Source organism: Myotis brandtii, unplaced genomic scaffold (genome assembly GCF_000412655.1).
Source record: "Myotis brandtii unplaced genomic scaffold, ASM41265v1 scaffold687, whole genome shotgun sequence".
NCBI classification, from domain to species: Eukaryota; Metazoa; Chordata; class Mammalia; order Chiroptera; family Vespertilionidae; genus Myotis; species Myotis brandtii.
The window spans coordinates 1,787,183-1,813,731 of NW_005370687.1; the positions used below are offsets into that span (position 1 = coordinate 1,787,183).

A 26,549-nucleotide genomic window follows, 5' to 3' on the forward strand; every position below is an offset into this window, starting at 1 on the left:
AAAAAGAATAAACATATCCTTGGGCGAGGATTAAAAGAGAGAGAGACAGAGAGAGAGAGAGAGAGAGAGAGAGAGAGAGAGGAAGAAAGAGAGAGAAGAGATGCCCTAACTCAGGCCAAACTGTTCCCAACGACCCACCCAGTTTCCAATAATTTCACCTCTAATACCAAGGGCTACATGAGCATGTTAGTCGGGGAGCCCAACACCCAGGCTATAGTGTCTCTTAATGAAAAAAAAGGTAAATGGAACCTTCAAGGAGTCTCTACAGCAGCACCTTCCAAAAGAACTTTCTGTGATGATGGGCATCTTCTATAGTCTATGGATTATGTTGAGTACCTGAAATGTGGCTGGTGCAAATGAGGAATTAATTTAATTTTATTTAATTTTAATTTAATTTTAATTTAAATAACCACATATGGCCAGTGGCTACCATATTGGACAGTTATAACGCAATGCTATCCAACAGAAATACAATGTGAGACACAAGTAAGTTTGAATATTCTAGTAACCACATAAAAAAGAAGTTTTTTAAAAAGTGAAATTTTAATACATATTATTTAAATCAATATACCCAAAATATTATCATTTCAACATGTAATCAATATGAAAATAATTATCAAAGTATTCTACACTGTATTTTTGTACTATGCCTTCAAAATCCCATGTGTATATTATACTTTCAACACATCTCAATTTGGGTCAGCCAACATTTCAAGTGTCCAATAGTCATATGGACAGAACAACTCAAGAAAATGTTAAAGCCCCTTTCTACACCAGTTCTCCCTTCCCCTTTCTCCCTAAATCCAAGAGTCACAGTAACAAGAGCTCTTCCTGTCCTTGCTCCTTAACATTACACTAGCACACCACACTGAGGAAGTTATACCTCATTTGAAAATATCTCACCCAAAACTTCCATAAATTCCACTAAGTAGATTAATTTAGCTTAATACATACATGGGGGCTGCAGGAAAGGCCACAGTCATTCACGTAATAGTGTGGATTACAGGGCCCTGTCACGTGAGAGAACAGTCCTCATCGAGCAAGAGGATGAAATTCTCACTAATGAACTCATAAAAAGGCTTCTGAAAGGATTAAAAGCAAAACAACAACAACAATTCAAGCCTTTATAGTAACACTTGGAAGAAATAACCAAATCTACAATAATAAAAGCATAATATGCTAATTAGACCAGACGTTCTTCCAGACAAAGCAGGGGCTGCGAGGGTAGCCCGGGTCCCAGGTGCCAGAGGGAAGTTGGTGATGGCAGCTGGGGGAAGGAAGGCCTACTCTTGCACAAATTTTGTGCATCAAGCCTCTAGTAAAATAATAATTGTTTTAAAACAGAACTTCCAAAATGAAGGAATGGCAAACCATTGAGCAATAGTTTATTTTCTGTGGTGGCAAAACCAGTCTTTATGCTGTCACTGTGCTATTCCTCTCAGCTCTCTGAGTGGGAGTGGAGGGGGACTGAAGTCACCTCAAGATCAAGGAATAGTCAAGCAAGAGAGGCAGTGCTGCTTGGTGCCTCGGGAAGAAAAGAATAGGAAAGCCCGGCCAGTGTGGCTCAGTGGTTGAGTGTCAACCTATGAGCCAGGAGGTCACGGTTTTATTCCTGATCAGGGCATATGCTTGGGTTGTGGGCTTGATCCCCAGTGTGGGCGTGCAGGAGGCAGCTGATCAATGATTCTCATCATTGATGTTTCTTTTTCTCTCTTCCTCTCCCTTCCTCTCTGAAATCAATAAAAATATATTTTAAAAAAAGAAAAAAGGGTAGGTTCCCCAAGGAAAGTTAGTGTAGATTTCATTAAAAGGCAAACATAGTCCTGGCTGGTGTGTCTTGGTTGGATTGTCAACCCATGGGACCAAAGGATCATGGGTTCAATTCCCAGCTAGGGCTTATACCCAGAGGTTGCGGGTTCAATCCCCAGTTGGGGTGCACACAGGAGGGAGGCAATAGATCAATGTTTCTCTCTCACATCAATATTTCTCTCTCTTCTCTCTCCATCTCCTTTCCCCTCTCTATCTCTAAAAAAAGGGGGGTGGACAGATATAACCTTCAGAGAAGATAAGGCAGCAAGAGACACATCTACCATATGAGAGCATGTAAAACCAAGAACTGGTGATAAAGGGAAATATAGAGGAAAAACACAGAGTATTGAAGAAACGGGCATCAAAATAATAATACTTAATATCTGCCTACAACCAAGGTCCTTGAAATTCAACATGTATCTCATTTGAGCATGACAACAACCTGTTAGGTAAAAAAGATGTAATTTAACTCAAGTTCACAAATGAAGATACTCAAAGAAGTTAAGCAAGCAGTTCAAGTGAGTTCCCCAAGGCTCATGAAGAAACGAGTCAATTACTTTTTCATTCTGAATAAACTTGTATGTGTATGTAATATCAATTGCGGTAATGAACATAAAAGCAAGACAAGAACACAGCATAACCTCTCTGCTTGGGAAGAGCACATTTACACATAATAATTATTTAAACTGATTTAAAAATCTGAAAATTCTGAGGTTTCCTACAGTTACATTTTCTTTCCCACCGCTTACATCAGTGGTCAGCACTGCCCAAGGAGCTTTTGGAGATGAATAAAGTCCGTACAGCTAGGGCTGTGCCCCTGAAGATTCTGATTCAAGTGAGGTCTGGAGAGAGCCTGGCACCTGTGTTGTATCAGTCAGGTATTGCAGGCTGAAGAGCACCGCTTACGCAGAAAGAGCTACCACAGCAAAGCTGAGGCTCAAGGAACGCCTGTGATAGGGAAAGACAACCAAAGCACTCCACAGAGAGCCTTCCTCCCCAAGCTTGCCCAGGCTCAGGCCACACGGGGTACCTGGCTCTCGGGACTGGCTATCATCACAAATGTGCAGGTCCAGGCGGGAGATGAGCAGGTGGTAGGAGGACTCTTTCACATCAAAGTTCTCAAAGTACTGGCTGAGCCGGCTGCTGCTGTTGCTGCTGCTGCCCTGGCTGCCACCAAATGCCTGGGCCCAGGAATGCTGGGCACTGGGAGCAGGTGGGGTGATCTACATGCGACAGAGAGAAAAACAAGAAGTCCAAACCCTGAGAGACTCCTCTGCAGGCTTTTTTAAGCTTTAGTCCAGCCTGAGGAAAAGCACCATCAGCAAGATGCCCTTCCCTCTCGTAACTGTTCACCTGGTAACTCAGGTCTGTCTCACCGAAATTACCCAAATTCCCAAAAGCCTAATTATAATTAGTCTAGTAACTGTCAGAGTACTGTTCTGAGGTCTGAATTGCTCTCCAAGCTTTCACTCCCCAGGACTGAGCTGACTGATGCTAAAACACCTCCTCAGAAATCTTCCCTAAACACCCTTTCAGCCCCGATAGATGCCTGTCTTTGTGCTCTCAGCACAGTGTTTCTCTCTGTTACACACTCAGCATGTCACAGTCCAATAACTTGCTGGTGTCCATATTTCAAAACAGTGAGAGCTCCAAGGACAGGGACAAGAGGCTTATTCTACTTTTCCTCTCCATTGGTGAGCACTGGGCACCTAACACACCAGAGGTGTGGACAGAATAAATTAATAAACCAGAGGCCAAGGCGAAGCCTATGCACACCCAGAAGTGACAAATCTCCCAAATAAGCCCAATGCAGTCTAGACTCCACCTATGTTGGTATGAACAGGTAGGGCCTACCATTTCCCCAGCCCCACCAAGGGTATCTGTTTTGCCTCTAACCTGTACAGGTTCAGGGGCCAGGCTCTTTCTCTGCTGGGCTGACTTCTCCATGGCCTCACTCAGTGACTCTGCATACTTCATCATAGCCTTGAGCTGCGAGTCAGTCAGCACCCAGAGCAGGTCATCCAACAGGAACATCAGCTTGGAGGCTACCACATTGCAATCTTTGGTCTGAAGTGGCCACACAGAACACAGATTCAACATCTTGCATCATTCCAAATCCTAAAAGTGACTATCGCCCAATCAATTTCAGAAATGGCTTTTCAATTCCCAAGATTCACGTGAAAGTATCAAGCACTTTGTGGAATCAATTTCTTGAAAGTACTAAAGCAGCAACAGACAACTGCAAGGTACCTATGTCAGTGTCCCTATAAATGTGTAAAAATTGTGGTTTTCAAAATTAAGATGACAGGGAGATGGAAATGTTCTCTTATTAGCGGATACTATGGCAACACTGAATTGTAGGCCCTGCCCTTTCAACTTTCTTTTCAGAGGCCAATAACATCAAGAAAAGAGGGTAGCCTGGCCGGTGTAGCTCAGTGGTTGAGCTTCGACCTATGAATCAGGAAGTCGCGGTTCAATTCCCAGTCAGGGCACATGCCCAGGTTGCAGGCTCGATCCCCAGTGTGTGACATGCAGAAGGCAGCCGATCAAGGATTCTCTCTCATCATTGATGTTTTTATCTCTCTCTCCCTCTCCTTTCCTCTCTGAACTCAATAAAAATATATTTTTTAAAAAGAAGGAAAAAAAGAAAGAAAAGAGGGTGTACCAACTCCCAGGTTGTCTAGGAGAATGGAAGATGGCAGTTTTCGTGAGGACAGAGAACAGACTCACTCTTCTCTTGAGGGCTATTTGGATCCTGCCTTGGTTGGTAATAAGCCTCAGTGGGGTGGTGACCAGGTCCTGATCACCATTGTCTGTAGCATCTGCCTCAATCCGAAGGGTTTGCCAAGTTATTTCCTTAAATGTTAAAACCTGGAAGGAGAGAGAGAGTAAAATCCCTTAATTCTGTGGATGAAATTAACCAAAAGGCAGGAAGTGCAAGGGAAAAAGACTGGCAAGGCAGAGACTCCCACCATTCTCAGTTGGGGTGCTACCAATAGAAGGCAGTGGGTCAGAGATCCATAATTGAGGAAAGGATATAGCAATAACACTGGACAGAGGGATCCTACGTTCCCAGGAATAGGGGATCATTTGAGGAAATTCCCAAAGCAGGAACACTATCCTTTAAGAATCAGTCCTACTTTAAATCCCCCCATTCTCTCCTCTTGCAATGCTAGGGCTGTCACCTCTCCTCGGCGGGGGTCGGTGATGCGGGTGAGACGCAGGTCACTCTGCTGCCAATTGGGGTTCACACTATAGCCCTGGAGCTGCCACAATTCAAAAGAAGCGTGGAAGGCCTTGGCGTGAATCTTGATGGTGATGGAATTGACGACGATGAACATCCCCTCCACCACCTTCTCAGCAAAGCCATACTCACTGCAACAAATGAGGCAGACCAATGTTCAGAACCCTGTGAAACCATACACACACTGTATGACATCAGGCAGGACTGTTAACAATGCCCACCTTTGGGTGATAGAACTATGGATAATTTTTTTTCTCTATTTCTTTCTTCCCATTTCTACTTTCTTGTATTTTTTAAATTTCTAATAAAATTTATGATGATACAGTATTCTTTTTGATGGGATTTTTTTAAATGAAATAAAAGAAAAAGAGTTTACTTGGAAACAATCTCCTTCCTCTTACAAAGAATAAATTGAAAAATCTTTTTACAGTTCAGAAATTACCTGAAATAAGGATTTGAGTATTTTCTGGGAGAGGAGGCACAGCTACATAAAAGTAACACTAGGTTTCTATAAAACCTTCAAAGACATAGCATACTCTACAAAGGTAGTGGAAAAAGGAAAGAAATACAGCTAGGTGAGCGAGAGGTATAATACTTGGGAATCTAATCAAGAACGGTCCCACCTTGTCCTGGTCGGTGTTCTCAGTGGTTAGAGCATTGGCTCGCACACCAAAGGGTTTTGGGTTCAATTCCTGGTCAAGAGCATGTACCTGGGTTGCAGGTTTGCTCCTTGTCCCTTATCGGGGCACATGCAGGAGGCAACCAGTCGATGTGGCTCTCTCACCTCTCTCTCTCTCTCTCTCTCTCTCTCTCTCTCTCTCTCCCTCTACCTCTCAAAGAAAAAATATCCTCAGGTGATAATTAAAAAAAGAAGAAGAACAGCCCAACCTTTACCCTATCAAATATATCCCAAAGACCATAGCTGTACTTCCACAGTGAGAGGCCAGAAATGGCAAGTAGAGGAATGAAGGTCATCTTAAAGTACTTCTGGATGTGGAAAACAAAGACATTCTGATATGTAGGTGAAATCAATTCTCATTACAAGAGATAAAAAGAAAGTCTGGAAGTTATAAATTAAAACAAACATATGTAGTTGACCCTTGAACAATGCTGGGGTTAGGGACACTGACTCTCCCATGCAATCGAAAATCCATGTTTAACTTTCAATTCCCCCCAAAACTTAACTACTAAGAGCCTACTGTTGACTGGAAACCTTACCAGTAACATGAACAGTTGATTAACACATTTTGTATGCTATATGTATTATATACAGTATTCTTGCAATAAAGTAAGTTAAAGAAAAGAAAATATCAAGAAAATCATATGAAGAGAAAACACTTTTACAGTACTATACATATTTATTGAAAAAAATCTGGCCCTGGCTGGGTGGTTCAGTTTGTTAGAGTGTTGTCCTGTACACCAAAAAGGGTTGTGGGTTCGATTCCTGGTCAGGGCACATACCTAGGTTGGGTGTTTGATCCTGGTCGGGGCTTATTAAGAGGCCAGATATCTGTCTCTCTCTCTCTCTCTCTCTCTCCCTTCTTCTCACTCTTGAAATTCAATAAATTCAATCCTTGGATGAGGATTTAAAATAATAATAAATGCCCTAACCGGTTTGGCTCAATGGATAGAGCGTCGGCCTTTGGACTCAAGGGTCCCAGGTTCGATTCTGGTCAAGGGCATGTACCTTGGTTGCGGGCACAAAAAATAAAAAATAATAATAATAAATAATATAGAGAAAACTAACACATGGCGTTAAATATCAAGATAAATGTTATCCTTGGGGGTGGGTATGACTAAAAAGACACAGAAGGCTTCTGGGATACTGCAAGTGGTCTGTTTCTTAATGTGTTAACTTTGTAAAGAATCACTGAGCTATACCAGGTACACTTATGATTTGTTCACTTCGATATGTTACACCCTTCAATACAACTTACCAAAAGAACTATACTGAAATATCTGAAATACCATGTGTCATCTATTAGTTTAGGCAAAATTCCTACAGTTTTAATGATAATCTCTATTGGCAAGCCTCTGGAAAAAACAAGATGTCTTACACACTGCTGGTGGAAACATAAAATCATAAAATCATTATAAAGGAAAATTTAGCAATGTCTATCAAAATTATACATGCATTTTCTCTTTGACCCAACAGTACCACTTCTAGGAATCTATCCCAAAATACTAGCAAAAAAGTAGAAATAACCCAAATGTCCATCAAATGATGAATACATAAATAAAATGTGGTATATCCATACAATAGTATATTACTCAGCCATAAAAAGGAATAAAGTACTAATGCATGCTACAGCATAGCTGAACCTCGAAAACATTATATTAAATGAAAGAAGCCAATCACAAAAGACCAGATATCTGGTAGTATATGACTTACATGAAATAACCAGAATAGACAGAAAATAGAATAATGGTTGCCTAACGCTAAGTCGGAAGAAAATTAGGAGTTACTGCTAATCGGTATGGGGTTTCTTTTTGGGTGATAAACATGTCCTAAAATTGATTGTGGTGATGGTTGCACAACCTTACCAAAAAAACTAAGTTTGGTGTATATACTGAAAGCCATTGAACTGTACACTTTAAATGGATGAATTCTATGATATGTGAATTATATCTCAATAAAGCTGTTTTCAAAAATATGCTGGCAAAATACTAACTGACTTATGAAAAAGGTCATTTATTGCTGTACTATTTCTAACAGCAAAGAACCTGGAAATAATTCAAATATCTATCAATAGAGAACTGGCTATATAACTATGATGCCTCTATAAAATGTTACTAAAATATTGTGTAAAATATTACATAAAAGTAATGTATTCTGCAGGTGCAAAAAGAAACAAGGAATATTTCTCTATAAACGTCTATGGAGTGGTCTACAGGATATACTTTAAAAAGAAAAAAAACCCTGTGCAAAGTGTTGATGGTATGCTATATTCTGTATAAGAAAGGAGGTGGGGACAACAAAAATATATATACATATAACATACCTTGTTTTATAGTTTTAACTTTGGAACCATGTAATTTGACTTGGTTAAAAATAATTTTAACTTTGGAGCTATTTAATTTTATATAGTTAAAAAATAAATTTAGCCCTAACCGGTTTGGCTCAGTGGATAGAGCGTAGGCCTCCTGACTGAAAGGTCCCAGGTTTGATTCCGGTCAAGGGCATGTACCTTGGCTGCAGGCACATCCCCAGTAGAAGGTGTGCAGGAGGCAGCTGATCAATGTTTCTAACTCTCTATCCCTCTCCCTTCCTCCCTGTGAAAAATCAATAAAATATATTTTAAAAAAATAAATAAATAAAAAATAAATTTTAAAAAACTAATATAAAACTTCTGGAGGATAACATAGGAGAAAATGTAGATGTGATCTTGGGTATGGTGATCTTGGCCTTTTTAGATACAACACCAAAGATACAATCCATGAAAGAAATAATGAATAAGATGGACTTTATTTAAAAAACTTATGCTCTCCAAAAGACAGTTATCAAGAGAATGAGAAGACAAGTCATAGACTTGCAAAAGACATATCTGATAAAAGACTGTTACCCAAAATATACAAAGAACTCTTAAAACGCAACAATAAGAAAACAACCCAATTAGAAGATAGGCCAAAGGTCTTATTAGATACCTCACCAAAGGTACACCAATGGCAAATGGGCATACGAAAAGATGCTCCACATCTTGTCTTCAGGGAAATATAAATTAAAGCAACAATGAGACTCCACTACACACCTACCAGAATGGCCAAAATCCAGAACACTGATAAGACCAAATGCTAGCAAGGATATGCAGCAGCAGGAACTCTCATTGATTGTTGGTGGGAATGCAAAAATGATACAGCCACTATGGAAGACAGTTTGCCGGTTTATTCCAAAACTAAGCATACTCTTATCAGTACATTCTAGCACAGGAGATGAAAACTTATGTCCACACAAAAAAACTTGCACATGGACAATTATAGCACCTTTATTCATAATTTCCAAAATTTGAAAGCTACCAAGGTGTCCTTCAGTAGGTAAATGGATAAACTGTGGTACACCCAGACAATGAAATATATTTCAGTGTTAAAAATAAATGAGCAAGAGAGAAATAAAAAGACATACAGGAACTGTAAATGCATATAACTAAGTGAAAGAAGCCAATCTAAAAAAATAAAACCATACTATATGATTTCAACTATATGATATTCTGAAAAAGAAAAAACTAGAGCCCAGCCAGTATGGCTCAGTGGTTGAGCATCAACCTATAAACCAGAAGGTCACGGTTCGATTCATGGTCAGAGCACATGCCCAAGTTGCGGGCTTGATCCCCAGTGTGGGGCGTGCAGAAGGCAGCCAATCAATGATTCTCTCTCATCACTGAGGTTTCTATCTCTCCTTCTCTCTTTCTCTCTGAAATCAATAAAAATAGATTTTAAAAGAGAAAAAAAAAGGAAAAACTAGAGACAGTGAAAAGACCAGTGATTGCTAGGGGTTGAGGTTGAGGTAAAGGATAAATAGGTGGAGTACAGAGGATTTTTAGGGCAGTAAAAATACACTGTATGATACTATAATGATTAATAAAAGTCAATATACATTTGTTCAAAAACATAAATGTACCCACAGAAGTGAACTTTAATGTAAACTGTGGGCTTTGGGTAATTATGATGTGTTAATGTAGGTTCAACACTTGGAACAAATGTATCACCCTGGTGGAGGATGTTGGCATTAGGGGGAAGCTATGCACATTGTGGGAGCTGGGGTATGTGGGAAATCTCCTAACCTTCCTCTTAATGTAACTGTGAACCTAAAACTGCTGTTTAAACTGCTTTTTTAAAAAACTGAAACAAGCTGGCTTGGCTCAGTGGAAAGAGCGTTGTTGGCCTGTGAACTGAAAGGTCCCAGGTTTGATTCTGGTTAAAGGCATATGCCAGGATTGCAGGCTCAATCTCCAGGAGGGGGCGTGTAGGAGGTAGCTGATCAATGATTCTCATCATTGATGTTTCTATCTCTCTCACTCTCCCTTCCTCTCTAAAATCAATAAAAATGTTTTTTTAAAAAAACAACACAAAAAAAACACCTGAAACAACCCCTCTGTATGTCAAATTAGTACAAATCCATGTGAAGAATAAGTTCAAGTGACTTTTAAACACCCTCTTTTGACCATACATCCCTAATGGGACATATCATGAGGTTAAAACACATATATACACATAGAAATCTACTGCAATCAGTAATCTTATTGATAATTATAATATTGGTTTTATTTTTTTTAACTATCAAAAAGTAAATAATTTATTACTATATTGTTGTTAGGAATCAAGATTCAGCATATGAGTAAAAAATATAAATATTAAATCTAAAAAAGTTAACTCAAATATAGTCAATAATATTGAAATAACTATGTATGTTGCCAGATGGGTACTAGACTTATCAGGGAGGGTCACTTTGTAAGTTATATAAATGTCTAACCACTATGCTTTATACCTAAAACTAATATAATATTGAATGTCTACTGTAATTGAAAAATAAACAGCCCTAGCCAATTTGGCTCAGTGGATAGAGCATGTGCCTGTGAACTGAAGGGTCCCAGGTTCAATTCTGGTCAAGGGCACATGCCCGGGTTGTGGGCTCAATCCCCAGTAGGGGCCATGCAGGAGGCAGCCAACCAATGATTCTCTCTTATCATTGATGTTTCTATCTCTCTCTCCCTCTCCTTTCCTTGCTGAAATCAATAAAAATATATTTTTTTAAAAGAAAAAGAAACAAAATAAAATAAAAATTAACTCAAAATCCTTTTTTATTAGAATTGAGAAATATCAGGATATTGTCATGATTTATTTTTCTCTTTTTTTTAATTTTTAAAATATTTTATTGATTTTTAGAGAGAGAAGAAGGAAGAGGGACACAGAGAGAGAAACATTGACGATCCGCTGCCCCCTGCACGCCCCCTACCAGAGATCAAGCCTGTAACCCAGGCATGTGCCCTAGACTGAGAATCAAACCCAGCAACCTTTTGGGTTTATTTGTTTGTTTTTTTACATTCTTACTTGTGGTTTCTGTTCATTTGTTTTGTTTTTGCTTTATTTTTTTTCCTAGAAAAAAAGAAAAAACACAACCAGGCGGATTTATATGATAGTGTCAGGATAGCAGGGGGAAGAGAAAAGGTCGGAGGCGTGGCACACAGGACGATGCCCAACTAACTGAGCCACATGGGTCAGGGCTATTTTTCTCTCTCTTAAAAATACCTTTTCCCTAGAACTGAACACTAAAAAGGCTTTAAAGCAATGACAACTCTATGAATACCATTTTGCCCAGACTGTAGTCTCTAAATAACATATCTCAGTAAAGGAATCAGGGTTCCTTGGAGAAATGTCTGATTCTAGGTCTGAGGTGAGGATGTATAGAGAAGCCTGAAACATCTTGCTCTGTCTAAAAGCAGGAAGATTATTGGAATCTTAACCCAAAGGACACAGGCAGTACTTTTGAACGGTTCTCACTGGTCAATGATGGTTACATCTGAATACCAAAAAAGAATGATGACTATAAAAGTATGATATACAACAAATATATTTTAAAAAGTAAATGTAAATGTAAGATATAAAAATGTACAATGTGAAAGCATGTAAAATGTAAAAAGAATGTAAAATAGTAAACCACTCTGGAAAAGTTTGACAATTTCTTTAAAAAATTAAATTCGTACCTATTACACCACCCAACCATTACAGTCCTAGATTTTTACCCAAGAGAAATAAAAGCACACAACCACAGAAAAACTTGTATATGTACATGTACATTCACAGCAGCCTTATTCACAATAGCCAAAAACTGGAAATAAAATGTCCATCAATAAGTGAATAGATAACAAGTCGTGGTACAACCACACAATGAAATATTACTCAGCAATAACAGGAATGAACTATTGATACACTCAACAACATGTGTGAATCTCAAAATAATTATACTGAAGACATACTATATAATTTCATTTATATACAATTATAGAAAAAGCAAACTAATCTACAGTAACAGAAAGGCAATGTTTGCGGATAGAAGGAGGGCTGGGTAAGAGAAGGGAGGGAGTATAAAGAAGAACAATATGTGTGAGTGTGATGGATTCATATAAGTTTTGCATATGCCAAAACTTATCAAATTGTATACTTTATATATGTGCAGTCTATTTTATGTCCATTATAACATAATAAAGCTATAAAAATGATTTAAAATGATAAACCTCTGCCTTCCTCTTCCCATCCTCAAAAAAATCTCTTCAGAGATTATTAGGGTATCAACTCATAATTCTTTTTCCATTGATATATAATTTACATATACCATTGTGTTAGTTTTAGATATACATAATTTTTACATTTGATAAAAGCAAAGAATACAGCATTTATCCTGACATTCTTGTACAAACTGTATTTCAGGATAATCAAATAGTTGGCGAAAGAAAATTCTTTATAGAAAATCACAGCTAATAAATGCAATGGAAAGAAAACAATTATAAAGTCCCTACTTTGCATTTCACAATAAAATAAAGGATCTAGACAACTACCATTCTCCTTAAACCAGGAGGTGAAAGGTAGATAAAGAACTTACCATAATGGACAAATTAGGCCAACACCATTTAAATCCACTAATTAATCTTAACCAAAGGAACATGATATTATGCGCCTCCAGATGTGTTACAATAGGAAACACACAATACTATTTCTGAAATATTCTTACCAAAAAAATTGAATCAAATCAAGCCTTTAAATCTAACTACCAGACTAAACGAGAAACATTTTAAATGACACTTTGAGTATACAATCAGACAAAAATATAAAATGTGGAAAATTTCTTATAAAAAATAATCCAGCCGAAACCGGTTTGGCTCAGTGGATAGAGCATCGGCCTGCGGACTGAAAGGTCCCAGGTTCAATTCCAGTCAAGGGCATGTACCTGGGTTGCGGGCACATCCCCAGTAGGAGATGTGCAGGAGGCAGCTGATCGATGTTTCTCTCTCATCGATGTTTCTAACTCTCTATCTCTCTCCCTTCCTCTCTGTAAAAAATCAATAAAAAATATATTTAAAAAATAAAAAATAAAAAATAAAAAATAATCCAGCATACCCAGTGTGGTTCAGTGGTTGAGCATCCACCTATGAACCAGGAGGACACAGTTCAATTCCTGTTCGGGGCATATACCTGGGTTGCAGGCTCGATCCCCTAAGAATTTAACTTTTTAAAGGGGGGCGTGCTAGAGGCAGCCGATAATAAAAATAATCCAGTTTCTATAAAGAATAATGGTATATTAAAAGTGTGACTCAGTTGGTTGAATGTTATCCCATGCATCAAAAGACTGCCAGTTTAATTCCCGGTCAGGGTACATGCCCAGGTTGCGGGTTCCACCCTCCCACCGCCCCCACCCCCGTGTGGGGGGTGCAGGAGGCAAGCGCTCAATGATTCTCTCTTATCATTGATGTTTCTATCTCTCGCTCCCTCTCCCTTCCACTCTGAAATCAATAAAAATATAGTATTAAGTAAATTAAATAAAAGCACATTATCCATTAAAAAAATGTATGTTGATGGGGGGCCGGGGGGGCCGGGTGATGAGAATTTAAAAGTTTTAAAATTCCTATCACCCAAATATAATATACAGAGCTCTTTGTTCAGTGTATTGTAAAAAATATTTTAGAGACAATTCAGGAAAATTAAATATGAAATACATATAAATAATATTAAGGAATTCTTGTTAATTCTATTAACTGTGATAACAGTACTGTGGGTTCTTTTTTGTTTTTTCTCCCCAGTCTTTGTCTGTTAAAGATACATGATACAGAAGTGTTTACGGGTGGAATTAGATGGTGTCTGGGATTTGCTTTCAAGTACTATAGCATAAACACACACACACCACAAAAAATGGCAAAAGAAAGGTGAAAAAAATGGCCAAATGTTAATAATTGTTGTGGTGAGATCTTGGGTACATAGGGTTTCATTACACTATTCTCTCTACTTTAGTGTATGTTTGAATTTTCCATAATTTAAAATTTTTATTCTTTAATTAAAAGGTGAACTGGACCAGTGATATTTCCAACCAACCTCTGTCCTGAAGCAAGGGCAATGGGAGACTGTCCATTGGGAGGCCGCGGCTCCTCACATGTCTTCATCTCCACCTCCACCTTATCCAGACACTGAAATAAAAGCCACAAAGAGCTAAGCATCTGCACAGAAACCCACATAGCACAGATTGGTCTTACTCATCCCTGTGCTCCAGTGCCTAGCCGAAAGCTACATTCACAGTGACAGACAATATCTGTTGAATGAATGAACAAACAAACTGAAATACAAAGAGAGGTCTCATCTCTTCCCTTTCACTTCCATTAGCAGAAGAACTCCATAACAAGCATGGGATTAGCTCACAGCAGAAAACAAAAACATAGATCCAAGTTACAGAGATATTACCAGCCCTCAGGATTTGTCTTTGGGATAAAGATATGTACCACTCAGTTCATAAAGAGCTGTCATTTGATAATCACCCAATAGTCAGCATTAACTAAACTTCCAATTTTTCCTGTTAGGATTCTAAGGGAAAATAGGGAAATCTATAGGTAGTACCTGCACAGCAAAACCTGTTATGAAAAACTACAAAAACAAAACCAACTCAGGACTCCTGGGTCTTGTGTTTCAGCACTAATTCCTATACTACCCATCAGTCCCAGAATTTGTCCAAACAATAGTAGCTCTGTCTCAGAGAGAAGCTCACAGGCCAGACAAAGCACCCACGGCTCCCAAAGCCTATCAGGACTCCTCCCTATCTTCTCTCAGATCTCTTAAAACTCTACCCCAGCCATCCCCCTGGATTATTTGCAATCAAGACAAACCATTACCAAGCAAATTGGGTGCGTCTTCAACTTTGTCCACTGGATCTGAAAGAGAAAAGCAAAGACTCAGGACTGTGGAAGGCAGGCTTGCTGGCCCAAGAAAGCAACAGCACTCAGACCCCCATTCTCACCCGAATGGAGGCCTTGTTGCAGTAGACCCGAGTGATGGCTAACCAGGTAGGCAGCTCCAGCACATTCTGTAGAACCTCTTCATCCAGCTCCAGATTGGTCAGCTGACCCTCCCCTTTCAGGGTGCTCAAATTGATTTTGTCTGGGGAAAGATTCTTAGTGAACCTGAAAAGAGTAATGATAAGAACCCATTATTTCCACGGAAACATGCTAAACAGCATTACAGCCAATAACACTTCTGAATTTAGAGAAGAGAACGTTAAAGAATAAACATCTAATGACCACACTGTCTCTATGCCATGGAAGATGTTGGGTGTGGCCTATCATTCTACTCATGATTGTGTCATCTTTCTACTCAAGAGCCTACAATTGCGATTCTGGCAATATGGTTGTAACACTAGCAACATAGGCTTTTGTTATTTCTGATATTTCTGAATCCCCACATAAAAAGAGACAGAGCATGGGGGCAGGGGACAGGAAGAGTAACCAAACACACACACACACACACACACACACACACAAACAAACAAAAAAAAAACAACAACAACAAAACCAGCAACTAGATAGCAACACAAAAAGCCCATGGACAGCCCAACTGCAGTGGTTCAGTTGGTTGAGCATCATCCTATGCACTGAAAAGTTGTGGGTTCGATCCCGGCCAGGGTACTTACGAAGGCAACCAATCAATGTTTCTCTCTCTCTCTCTTTCTCTCTCTCCTACCCCCGCCCCCCCAAACATGTCCTTGGGTGAGAATTTTAAAAAAATAACACCAGAAGATAAAGCACCCTATAACACCCGCCCCCATACAAGCAAGAGGGCAAAAACATCAACAGCCACAAGACATGAGTGCTATAAGCAGCTGTGCAGACCTACACAGAGGGAAGCAATAAGACATCTGACAGACCAGAGAACAGAAGAACCCCAAGCCAACCAAATCTTAAATGTAAGACAATGTGACCAACTTGACAATAGCAATTGAAACTGGAGGGGTTCTGTCCACTGTGTGGCCCAAAGTAGCTGAAGTAGTCCAGCCCTATAAACTCATATAACCAACCAAGGCTTCGTCCCAGGACAGGGACTCTGCACTGAGAAGAAACTGCTGAGAGAGGAATCCAAATTGAGTAAGATAGGATAACGAATGAAAAAAAAAAAAAAAAAAACAGTCCAAATTAAAGGGGGGGGGCTATGGGGGGGGGATAAGCACACATTTTTTAACACTACTTGAAACAACAGAAGAGGGAGGGGTGTGGGCTATGGGGGGAGGATAAGCACATATTTTTTAACACTACTTGAAACAACAGAAGAGGGAGCTCTATGAAGTTAAAATATGAAACTGTAAGAGGCTAATTATTACCTTGTTAATTAGGGTAAAATGAATCCCAGCCTCTTACACATACCTTTGATGTTACAAAATATATGACCTCCACCTATAGTCTTGCCAAAGGGATTGAACCTGAATCTCATCATACTACTCACTGGGTCCAGTTGTTAATTTGCAGAAAATACAGGACAGAGGAAAACTGCTGAACTGCACTCTAAGTGTGGAATCAGTAAGATCCAGACCATGGGAAACTATAGGTCAAGTGGCCTGGATATAAACAATTCACACAGGCCAATCTTCCCACTAGTCTACATTCACTGTCTAGTCTTTGCTCATGTGTTCTCACCCACTCCCTTTCCTGGAGGACCCTCATCAACATCTGCCATTCAAGGCCCAACTCAAGACTGCTCACTGAGGCTTTCTTTCCCTAACTGCTGCAACGCACATTAAACAATTAGGGCCGCCCTAGCCGGTGAGCATCGGCCTGCGGACAGAAAGGCCCCAGGTTCGATTCTGGTCAAGGGCACATGCCTGGGTTGCGGGCTCGGTCCAACGTGCAGGAGGCAGCCAATCAATGATTCCCTCTCATCATTGATGTTTCTAACTCTCTCTTCCTCTCCCTTTCTCTCTAAAATCAATAAAAAAAAATAAAACAATTAGGGTCTTAGGATGTTCTCCAATTCTCCCATGTGTAACCACCCCTGAGCAATTAGATGTTAAGCTCTTTGAAGCCAGGGGCTTAGTCTTAGCCATCCCTCCTCATCTAAATGGTTACCTGGCAGAATTCTGGGCCTATGTTCTGTACCTTTCAGCTAACTGCACTGCTGGCTAACTAGTCCCAGCTCCCTTCTCTCACCTCCTTTGGCTGATCAATTTAAGGCCAGTTCCTCATAGCATAACCTTCTCTCCTGTATGGTAAACTATCTAGATGAGTCTCATCCCTGTCATTCTTTCTCACTGTTACTGCCTCTCATAATTACTATTTTCCACACAATAATTAATTGTATTTGACCCTCCACTGTAACTATACTTAGCCCTTACATATATTAGATGCTAATAGTTGACTTTAGATTAATATATATTGTTTACTGCCCAGCTGGCATAGCTCTGGTTGAGCATCGACCTATGAACCAGCAGGTCATGATTGGATTCCTGGGCAGGGCACATGCCTGGGTTGCGGGCTCAATCCCCAGTGTTGGGTGTACAGAAGATAGTCAATCAATGATTCTCTCTCATCACTGATGTTAAAAAAAATTTATCTTTAACACATACCCTTTCCTTTTACTAAGCTGTGTTTCTAGTGTTTTTGGTTTTCCTTAAACCATAAGATCATGACATGTAAGAGTTTTATCTTCAATTTTTTTCTACAATGCCCAAAATGGTATTATGTACAAAGGCTCTTTAACAATATTTCAAATGACAGTAAAAATTTTTTTAGAAATTTATAAACATGCAAAACAATGCTGTATAATAATAAGGGATACATAGGAATGCACTAGCATGAAAAAAAAATTTAGGAAAAGTGTTTATATGTGGGACAAGAGAAGGGGTCCACAGGAAGCTTCAACTATATGAATAATACTTATTTCTCAATGGAGTTGGGAGGTGACTGTATGGCTGTTCATTATATTACTCTTTTTTACCTTTTTATATGGTAACTATCTATAATAATAAAAGCATAATATGCTAATTAACCGGACAGCCGAATGACCTTCTGGACGTCATTCCGGACATCCTTCCGGACCAAGAGGCTTTTGGGCCCCATCCCCATCCCTTCCTCTCTAAAAAAAATCAATAAAAACATATTTTTTAAAAAAGATATTACAATTATTATTTCTTCCTAGCAGCCATTCCTTTACTGTTAAATATTCAGGAAAGCCACATCCGCTCAGAAATTGGGTCAGGCATCCTTCAGAAGTATTTGTCTTAAAGATAAGAATATTTGAAGACATAAAATTAGTTTGTAAAAACTGTATGTTTCCTAATGTCCTCACCACAGATTCTGATAAGACCCCATCTTCCTACCACAGCTGAGACATGGAAGGAATAGCCACTGTCAAAGATGGAAGTAAGGATCCCTTTAATACACAGGAGAGAGGAGAAAAGTCTAAGAATCACTAAACAGGCTGCTTTTCCTGGTGATAAAAAGGCATTTTTAAGAAAAGAAAGTGATAGGGACTTTTTCAAGTATATTCCTCTCTGAAAAAAGAGGAACATACTTCCAATAAAATGAAACATACACATAGCTAAGAATAAGCTACACTGCTTGCTCCACTGACATTCTCAGAGTGATTATACTCAATAGGTGTCACAGATCTAATTTCTACATTGTATTCTATGCAAAACGTAACTATTTACATCTCCATACAAAATAAATGTCATTTTCAAAGCCTTGAATTAAAAAGTATGAGATTGTGTTACATTTCATCTTAACCTTGCCAGTATTTAGGGCAATGTGTGACAAACTATGTGCCTCTGATCCTGTAGATGGCATCACTTTGGTATGTTTATTTTAACATGCAGATCATTGGGCCACACCCGGATATGCAGAATCACAATGGGAAGTTGGGTAAGGAATCAGAATTTTTAATCAACTCAAGGCGATGTCTTCTGTTCTCCAAAGTTTGAGAGTGCCTTAATTTGAGGTTTCAGTTAACCAACTAAAATACTTCAAGGAAGAGAAAGCCAGAGGCTGCAGAGGGAAAAGAGATGCATAAATCCATTCTTCAAGAACAAAGTTTTCAGCTTCTATCCTTATTATGGCTTGGTGGTTAGGAGCACAGGCTTTAGAGTTAGACTTGGGCTCAAAATCTGGCTCTGTCACTTACTAATACTGTGACTTTAGGCGAACTGTTCAACCCACCTCACAGGGCTGCTGGAATTAAAAGAGCTACATAGGTAACATACATTAAATAACTGGCATTTATTAAGCGCTCAATAAATAAATCGTAATCATTGTTATTTCTGGATTTCACTACCTTCTCCCTTTAAAAAAGGCTTAAATTATTATCTTTTTAAAAAGGTTTAGGAGATCATTTCAAAATGTATACAAATATTGAATCATTATGTTGTACAACTGAAACTAACATAATTTTTTAAAAGGTTTAGGAGGCTTAGATTATTATCTGAGGACTCAGGTTTTCTTCAAGAGTCAACACACTCAGATCTACCTTCCAATCTCAATGTAGTATCTACTATTCCCAGTATGCTTGTTTCTACCCTTTCAACCTAGGTTTCTAGAAATTGAAATCTGAACAAGATTAAAACCGAATTCATGTTCCCCAGAAATCCTACCCATTATATCCCACTCTGACTCCAAGAATAGATCTCCATCTCTTGTCTCTCTAGTACTAATAATGGGTCACAAGAGAACAGAAGACAGGGAATAAAAGTATAAATGAAGTAGACAAAATCAATCTTATAAGGGCAGGGCCAACCAATTGAAAACAACAGGCCTAGAGGTGGTAACCAGCAGTTCTATGAACTCTGTAGCCATGTCAATTGGCAAATGACAACACTGACTTCTTCAGGGCAATTCTGACAGTAACCAGGTGGACTTACGTCTCTGATTGTCTTGAAGATGATGGCATGTGTGTGAACACCAGCCAGCCAGGACTGAAGAGTCAGCTCAGGGAGGACTGTTCAGCAGCCGGCTGGCACACTGCCCGCATCAACAGCACTAACACAGAGGAACAGGAAAGGCACAAAACCTGTCTTCCCGCCCCAAAGAGGATTAGGCATTCCGGACATCCTTCCGGACCAAGAGGCTTTTGGGCCCCATCCCCATCCCTTCCTCTCTAAAAAAAATCAATAAAAACATATTTTTTAAAAAAGATATTACAATTATTATTTCTTCCTAGCAGCCATTCCTTTACTGTTAAATATTCAGGAAAGCCACATCCGCTCAGAAATTGGGTCAGGCATCCTTCAGAAGTATTTGTCTTAAAGATAAGAATATTTGAAGACATAAAATTAGTTTGTAAAAACTGTATGTTTCCTAATGTCCTCACCACAGATTCTGATAAGACCCCATCTTCCTACCACAGCTGAGACATGGAAGGAATAGCCACTGTCAAAGATGGAAGTAAGGATCCCTTTAATACACAGGAGAGAGGAGAAAAGTCTAAGAATCACTAAACAGGCTGCTTTTCCTGGTGATAAAAAGGCATTTTTAAGAAAAGAAAGTGATAGGGACTTTTTCAAGTATATTCCTCTCTGAAAAAAGAGGAACATACTTCCAATAAAATGAAACATACACATAGCTAAGAATAAGCTACACTGCTTGCTCCACTGACATTCTCAGAGTGATTATACTCAATAGGTGTCACAGATCTAATTTCTACATTGTATTCTATGCAAAACGTAACTATTTACATCTCCATACAAAATAAATGTCATTTTCAAAGCCTTGAATTAAAAAGTATGAGATTGTGTTACATTTCATCTTAACCTTGCCAGTATTTAGGGCAATGTGTGACAAACTATGTGCCTCTGATCCTGTAGATGGCATCACTTTGGTATGTTTATTTTAACATGCAGATCATTGGGCCACACCCGGATATGCAGAATCACAATGGGAAGTTGGGTAAGGAATCAGAATTTTTAATCAACTCAAGGCGATGTCTTCTGTTCTCCAAAGTTTGAGAGTGCCTTAATTTGAGGTTTCAGTTAACCAACTAAAATACTTCAAGGAAGAGAAAGCCAGAGGCTGCAGAGGGAAAAGAGATGCATAAATCCATTCTTCAAGAACAAAGTTTTCAGCTTCTATCCTTATTATGGCTTGGTGGTTAGGAGCACAGGCTTTAGAGTTAGACTTGGGCTCAAAATCTGGCTCTGTCACTTACTAATACTGTGACTTTAGGCGAACTGTTCAACCCACCTCACAGGGCTGCTGGAATTAAAAGAGCTACATAGGTAACATACATTAAATAACTGGCATTTATTAAGCGCTCAATAAATAAATCGTAATCATTGTTATTTCTGGATTTCACTACCTTCTCCCTTTAAAAAAGGCTTAAATTATTATCTTTTTAAAAAGGTTTAGGAGATCATTTCAAAATGTATACAAATATTGAATCATTATGTTGTACAACTGAAACTAACATAATTTTTTAAAAGGTTTAGGAGGCTTAGATTATTATCTGAGGACTCAGGTTTTCTTCAAGAGTCAACACACTCAGATCTACCTTCCAATCTCAATGTAGTATCTACTATTCCCAGTATGCTTGTTTCTACCCTTTCAACCTAGGTTTCTAGAAATTGAAATCTGAACAAGATTAAAACCGAATTCATGTTCCCCAGAAATCCTACCCATTATATCCCACTCTGACTCCAAGAATAGATCTCCATCTCTTGTCTCTCTAGTACTAATAATGGGTCACAAGAGAACAGAAGACAGGGAATAAAAGTATAAATGAAGTAGACAAAATCAATCTTATAAGGGCAGGGCCAACCAATTGAAAACAACAGGCCTAGAGGTGGTAACCAGCAGTTCTATGAACTCTGTAGCCATGTCAATTGGCAAATGACAACACTGACTTCTTCAGGGCAATTCTGACAGTAACCAGGTGGACTTACGTCTCTGATTGTCTTGAAGATGATGGCATGTGTGTGAACACCAGCCAGCCAGGACTGAAGAGTCAGCTCAGGGAGGACTGTTCAGCAGCCGGCTGGCACACTGCCCGCATCAACAGCACTAACACAGAGGAACAGGAAAGGCACAAAACCTGTCTTCCCGCCCCAAAGAGGATTAGGCCCTGGATGAAAAGTGATCATTTGTATTTCCAGGTAGGGCATAGAACAATAGGCAAGTGACAGGATAAACCTCCTTTTCTTATATAATTTTGACTATCAGAGTAGAGAATCTCTACAGATATTACCTGCTTCAATCTCTATCTATTCACACAATCCCCTTAACTTTTTCCCCAGACATTTTTACTCTGCCTGGACATACAAGAACGCTGACTTAACATTTTTTTCTAGGCCACTGCTGAGTATGGAGATGGACACACAGCTTAAAATAATTTTGTCTTTTTATCCTATAGACTAGGCTAGATCAATGTCCTTTGGTCAACTAAGAGTCATTTAAAAACAATTTACTTTGTAAAACACAAATGGTTTTGGAAAAGCCTCATCCCCTGACCTGGACTAGCAGAACCAGACTACTGATGATAATGACATTTTACTTTGTACACAGCATTGAACTAAGGAACTAACATACATTATTTCCATTAGCCTTCACTATACTTCATTTTTCCCATTTTAAAGAGGAAGAACATGGGGTTCAGATGTGAAGTAATTTGCCCAAGGTGACAGGGCAGGAAGCGGCAGAGGCAGAGTATGAACCCAGGTCTGCTCCCTGGATTGCCTTACTTCTACTAACATCTCTTAATACTGTGTTCCTCCAAAACACACCTGGCACAAAACAGATTTACAAGCTGTCTCAGAAATGGGTGGAGGCCATCCTTTCCCTTTTTACAACCTACCATGGACTGCTTAACCTGTATAAGAAGAGTAAGTCTAAACGTTGATGGGTAAAGTTATAGTTTAACTCCATCAAAAACCTTTCTAAACTTTTCCAACCCAATTGGATAATACAATCTTTCTTAAGTATGCCCAAGGCTAATTCACCACCACTCCTGCAAACTATCCCAGTCTCTTCCAAGAAACTAACAAGAGACCACAGAGTGCAAGTAATCATCAAAAGCTGAACCACCAAGAACTCTTAGTCCACTCTAAGGATTGCTGATGGCACATGCAGGTCTGCTCTGCCACCACGGGCTCTTCTCCCATAGCAGCGATAGTGATATAACATATAACTGCTTTTTCATTTAGCAATTTAGTTTCATACTCAGAAAAAATGAATATTACTCTATTACTTTCTCAAAAAAAAAAGGCAGTAAGAATTCTTCAACTGAATTTGTCTGCATTTTATAGTAATAACAAAAAATAGGTTAAAAAGGTGATCTATTGAGGGTGAGTTTTGCAGAGATCTGCTCAACCAGGGAAACCACTAATATGAGATCTAATCTGAAACCACCCCAAGGTCTCTGGCATAAACTTTATTCAGCATTTCTGTTCCTAATTGAGAATTATATCACTGAGTCCAAGGGTGGCTGACAAGGCTAATGGAAACCTGCTATTTATTCCACTTCCAGTATGTGGGAAAACATTTTTTGGCCATCTGTTACTGTTACAGAGCACAGAAGCTAAGATGAAATCGAGTTGGAAAAACAGATTTTGATCAGGTTTCATTTCTGCCAAAGGACTGCAATCTGCCAGAGACAACAGAGAAAGGCTCTCAGACATTGTGAAAATGTACAAAGTTGAGAAGTGAGAATTCTTAGATTTGCAGGTTCACAGAATTTCTAGGAAAGGTCTTTCTCTTTAGTCTACATTTATAATTTGCAGATGGTCGTAAAGTTAAATGACTTGCCCAAGAATCACAGCTAGCCAGTGGTAAAGCTGGGACTAAGTAAATGGCAGAAATGAGACTTAACCCAGCATTCATTCAAATCCTGCTCGGCTGGCATGGCTCAGTGGTTGAGCATAGACTTAAGAACCATAAGGTCACGGTTTGATTCTTGGTCAGGGCATATGCCTGGGTTGCAGGCTCGATCCCAAGTGTGGGGCGTGCAGGAGGCAGCCAATCAATGATTCTCTCTCATCATTGATGTTTCTATCTCTCTCTCCCTCTTCCTTCCTCTCTGAAATCAATAAAAACATATAAAAAATACAAAATTTAAAAAAAACTTCTGCATGGCCCTGGCCAGTGTGGCTCAGTTGGTTGAGCATCATCCTGTGAACCAAAAGGTCGCTGGTTCGATTTCCAGTCAGGGCACATGTCCAGGTTGCAACTCAATTCCATGCAGAAGGCAGGTGATCTCTCACATTGAGGTCTCTCTCCTTCTACCTCCCTTTCTCTCTAAAATCAATTTTTTAAAATATTTTTTCCTTATGGATTTTTGTTTGTTGCTTAAAATGTTGGGTTTTTTAAGTGATTTTGTCTTTTTGAGGTGCAATTTATGTACAGTGACTTGTTTCTGAACTTTCCATTTTGTTCTACTAATCTATTTATCCTTATGCCATTACCACACTATATTACTGTAATTTCATTTTAAGTCTTGAAAGTAGTATAAATCCTCTCATTTTTTCAAGATTATTTTGTCCATTCTAGGTCCTTTTCATTTTCATATAAACTTTTAAATCAGGCTGCTAATTTGTCAGAAGAAAAAAAAGGAAGAAGAAGCAGCACCTGCTGAAATTCTGATTGGAACTGCATTGACTCTGTAACTGGATTTGGAGATTCACATAGTATTAACAAAAATCAGTAAGCCTATCCTTGAACATGGTATACATTTAAGATATGACATATTTATTTAAGTCTTCTTTAACTCCTCCCAGCAATGTTTTGTAGTTTTAGCATACATATTTTCTTAAATGTATTTCTATATATTTTATACTTTTGACACTATTTGTAAAGGAAATTTGATTTTTCTAGTGTGTTCTGCTAAAACATAGCTGTAAAAGTGGTATTTCTATATTATTGACTTTGTATCCTGCAACCTTATTCAATTCAGTTATTCACTCTAGTAGTTGTTTTGTAGATTCTTCAGGATTTTGAATATAAACAATTATGTTATCTGAGATGTGGTTGGAGGGAAGCATCTGGTGAGTAGAACGAAAAGGTATTCATTTTCTTTATGACAACTGATATTTGTATTTTGATCTCATATTCTGCAACCTTGCTAAACTTATTAGTTCTAATAACTTTTTAAAAAATAAGTCATTAGATTTTCAATATAGACATTCATTCATGTTGCCTATAACATCTTTGTCAGGATTTTGTTACCAGAATTATGATAGACTTATTAAACGAGTTTGGAGCCCTTCCCGATTTGGCTCAGTGGATAGAGCATCAGCCCATGGACTGAGGGGTCCCGGGTTCGTTTCTGGTCAAGGGCACATACCTTGGTTGCAGCCTCCTCCCCAGCCTGGGCCCTGGTCAGGGCTCATGCAGGAGGCAACCAATCGATGTGTTTCTCTCACATCGATATTCCTCTCTGTCTTTCCCTTTCTCTTCCACTACCCCTAAAAATCAATGGCAAAATATCCTCGGGTGAAGATTAACAAAAAACAAAAAGCCCTAGCTGGTTTGGCTCAGTGGATAGAGCGTCGGCCTGTGGACTGAAGGTTGCCGGGTTCAATTCTGGCCAAGGGGCACATGCCCAGGTTGCAGGCTGAATCCTCAGTAGAGGGCATGCAGGAGGCAGCCAATCAATGATTCTCTCTCATCATTGATGTTTCTATCTCTCTCTCCCTCTCCCTTCCTCTCTGAAATCAATAAAAATATTAAAACAAATAAACAACAACAACAAAAAGCAACACAAGTTTGGAAGTGTTTCCTTTCTTTATTTCCTAAAATAACCTGTGTTAATTAGGTACTATTTCTTGGGTAAGTGTTCTATAGAAATCACCAATAAAACTATCTGGGCCTGTAGGTTTCTTTGTGAAAAAGGTTTTGACAACAAATGCAATTTCGTTAATAGATATAGAGCTACTCAGATATTCTATTTCATTTTGTCAGTCTTGTAAATTATGTTTTTCAAATAATTTTGCACATTTCATCTAGATTGTCAGAAAGGAAGGATATACTAACTGAAACGAAGAATAATTTACAGGGAATCAACAGCACAGTAGACGAAGCCGAGATTCAAAACAGTGATTTGGAATATAATGAAGCAAAAAAATACCCAATAAGAAGAGCAAAAAGAAAAAAAGAATCCAAAAATATAAAGATAATGTAAAGAGCCTCTGTGACAAACTTCAAACATACCAACATTTGCATCAGGGAGGTGCTGGGAGAAAAAAGAAAGAAAGCAAAATATTGAAAAACTATTTGAAAAAACAATGACAGAAAACTTCCCTAACCTGGAAAAGGAAATAACATACAAGTCCAGGAAGCACAGAGAGTCCCAAAAAAGATGAACCCAAAGAGGCCCACACCAAGACACATCATAATTAAAATGCAAAAGGTTAAAGACAGCCCTAACCGGTTTGGCTCAGTGGATAGAGCATCGGCCTGTGGACTGAAGGGTCCCAGGTTCGATTCTGGTCAAGGGGCACATGCCCAGGTTGCAGGCTCAATCCTCAGTAGAGGGCATGCAGGAGGCAGCCAATCAATGA

General features: G+C 38.9%; 1 protein-coding gene across 1 annotated transcript in view; it reads right to left on the reverse strand.

Annotated features, from left to right (window-relative positions):
• The window catches only part of UHRF1BP1 (UHRF1 binding protein 1), a 61,200-nt gene that overhangs the window by 26,044 nt on the left and 8,607 nt on the right, over positions 1–26,549 (reverse strand). Inside the window, exons 3-9 of the mRNA XM_014529585.1 lie at positions 15,045–15,207; positions 14,920–14,958; positions 14,132–14,223; positions 4,995–5,184; positions 4,540–4,680; positions 3,706–3,876; positions 2,840–3,032 (exon numbers count right to left, since the gene is read on the reverse strand). Coding sequence (XP_014385071.1) covers positions 2,840–3,032; positions 3,706–3,876; positions 4,540–4,680; positions 4,995–5,184; positions 14,132–14,223; positions 14,920–14,958; positions 15,045–15,207 — 989 coding nt within the window. The remainder of the gene's footprint in view (positions 1–2,839; positions 3,033–3,705; positions 3,877–4,539; positions 4,681–4,994; positions 5,185–14,131; positions 14,224–14,919; positions 14,959–15,044; positions 15,208–26,549) is intronic.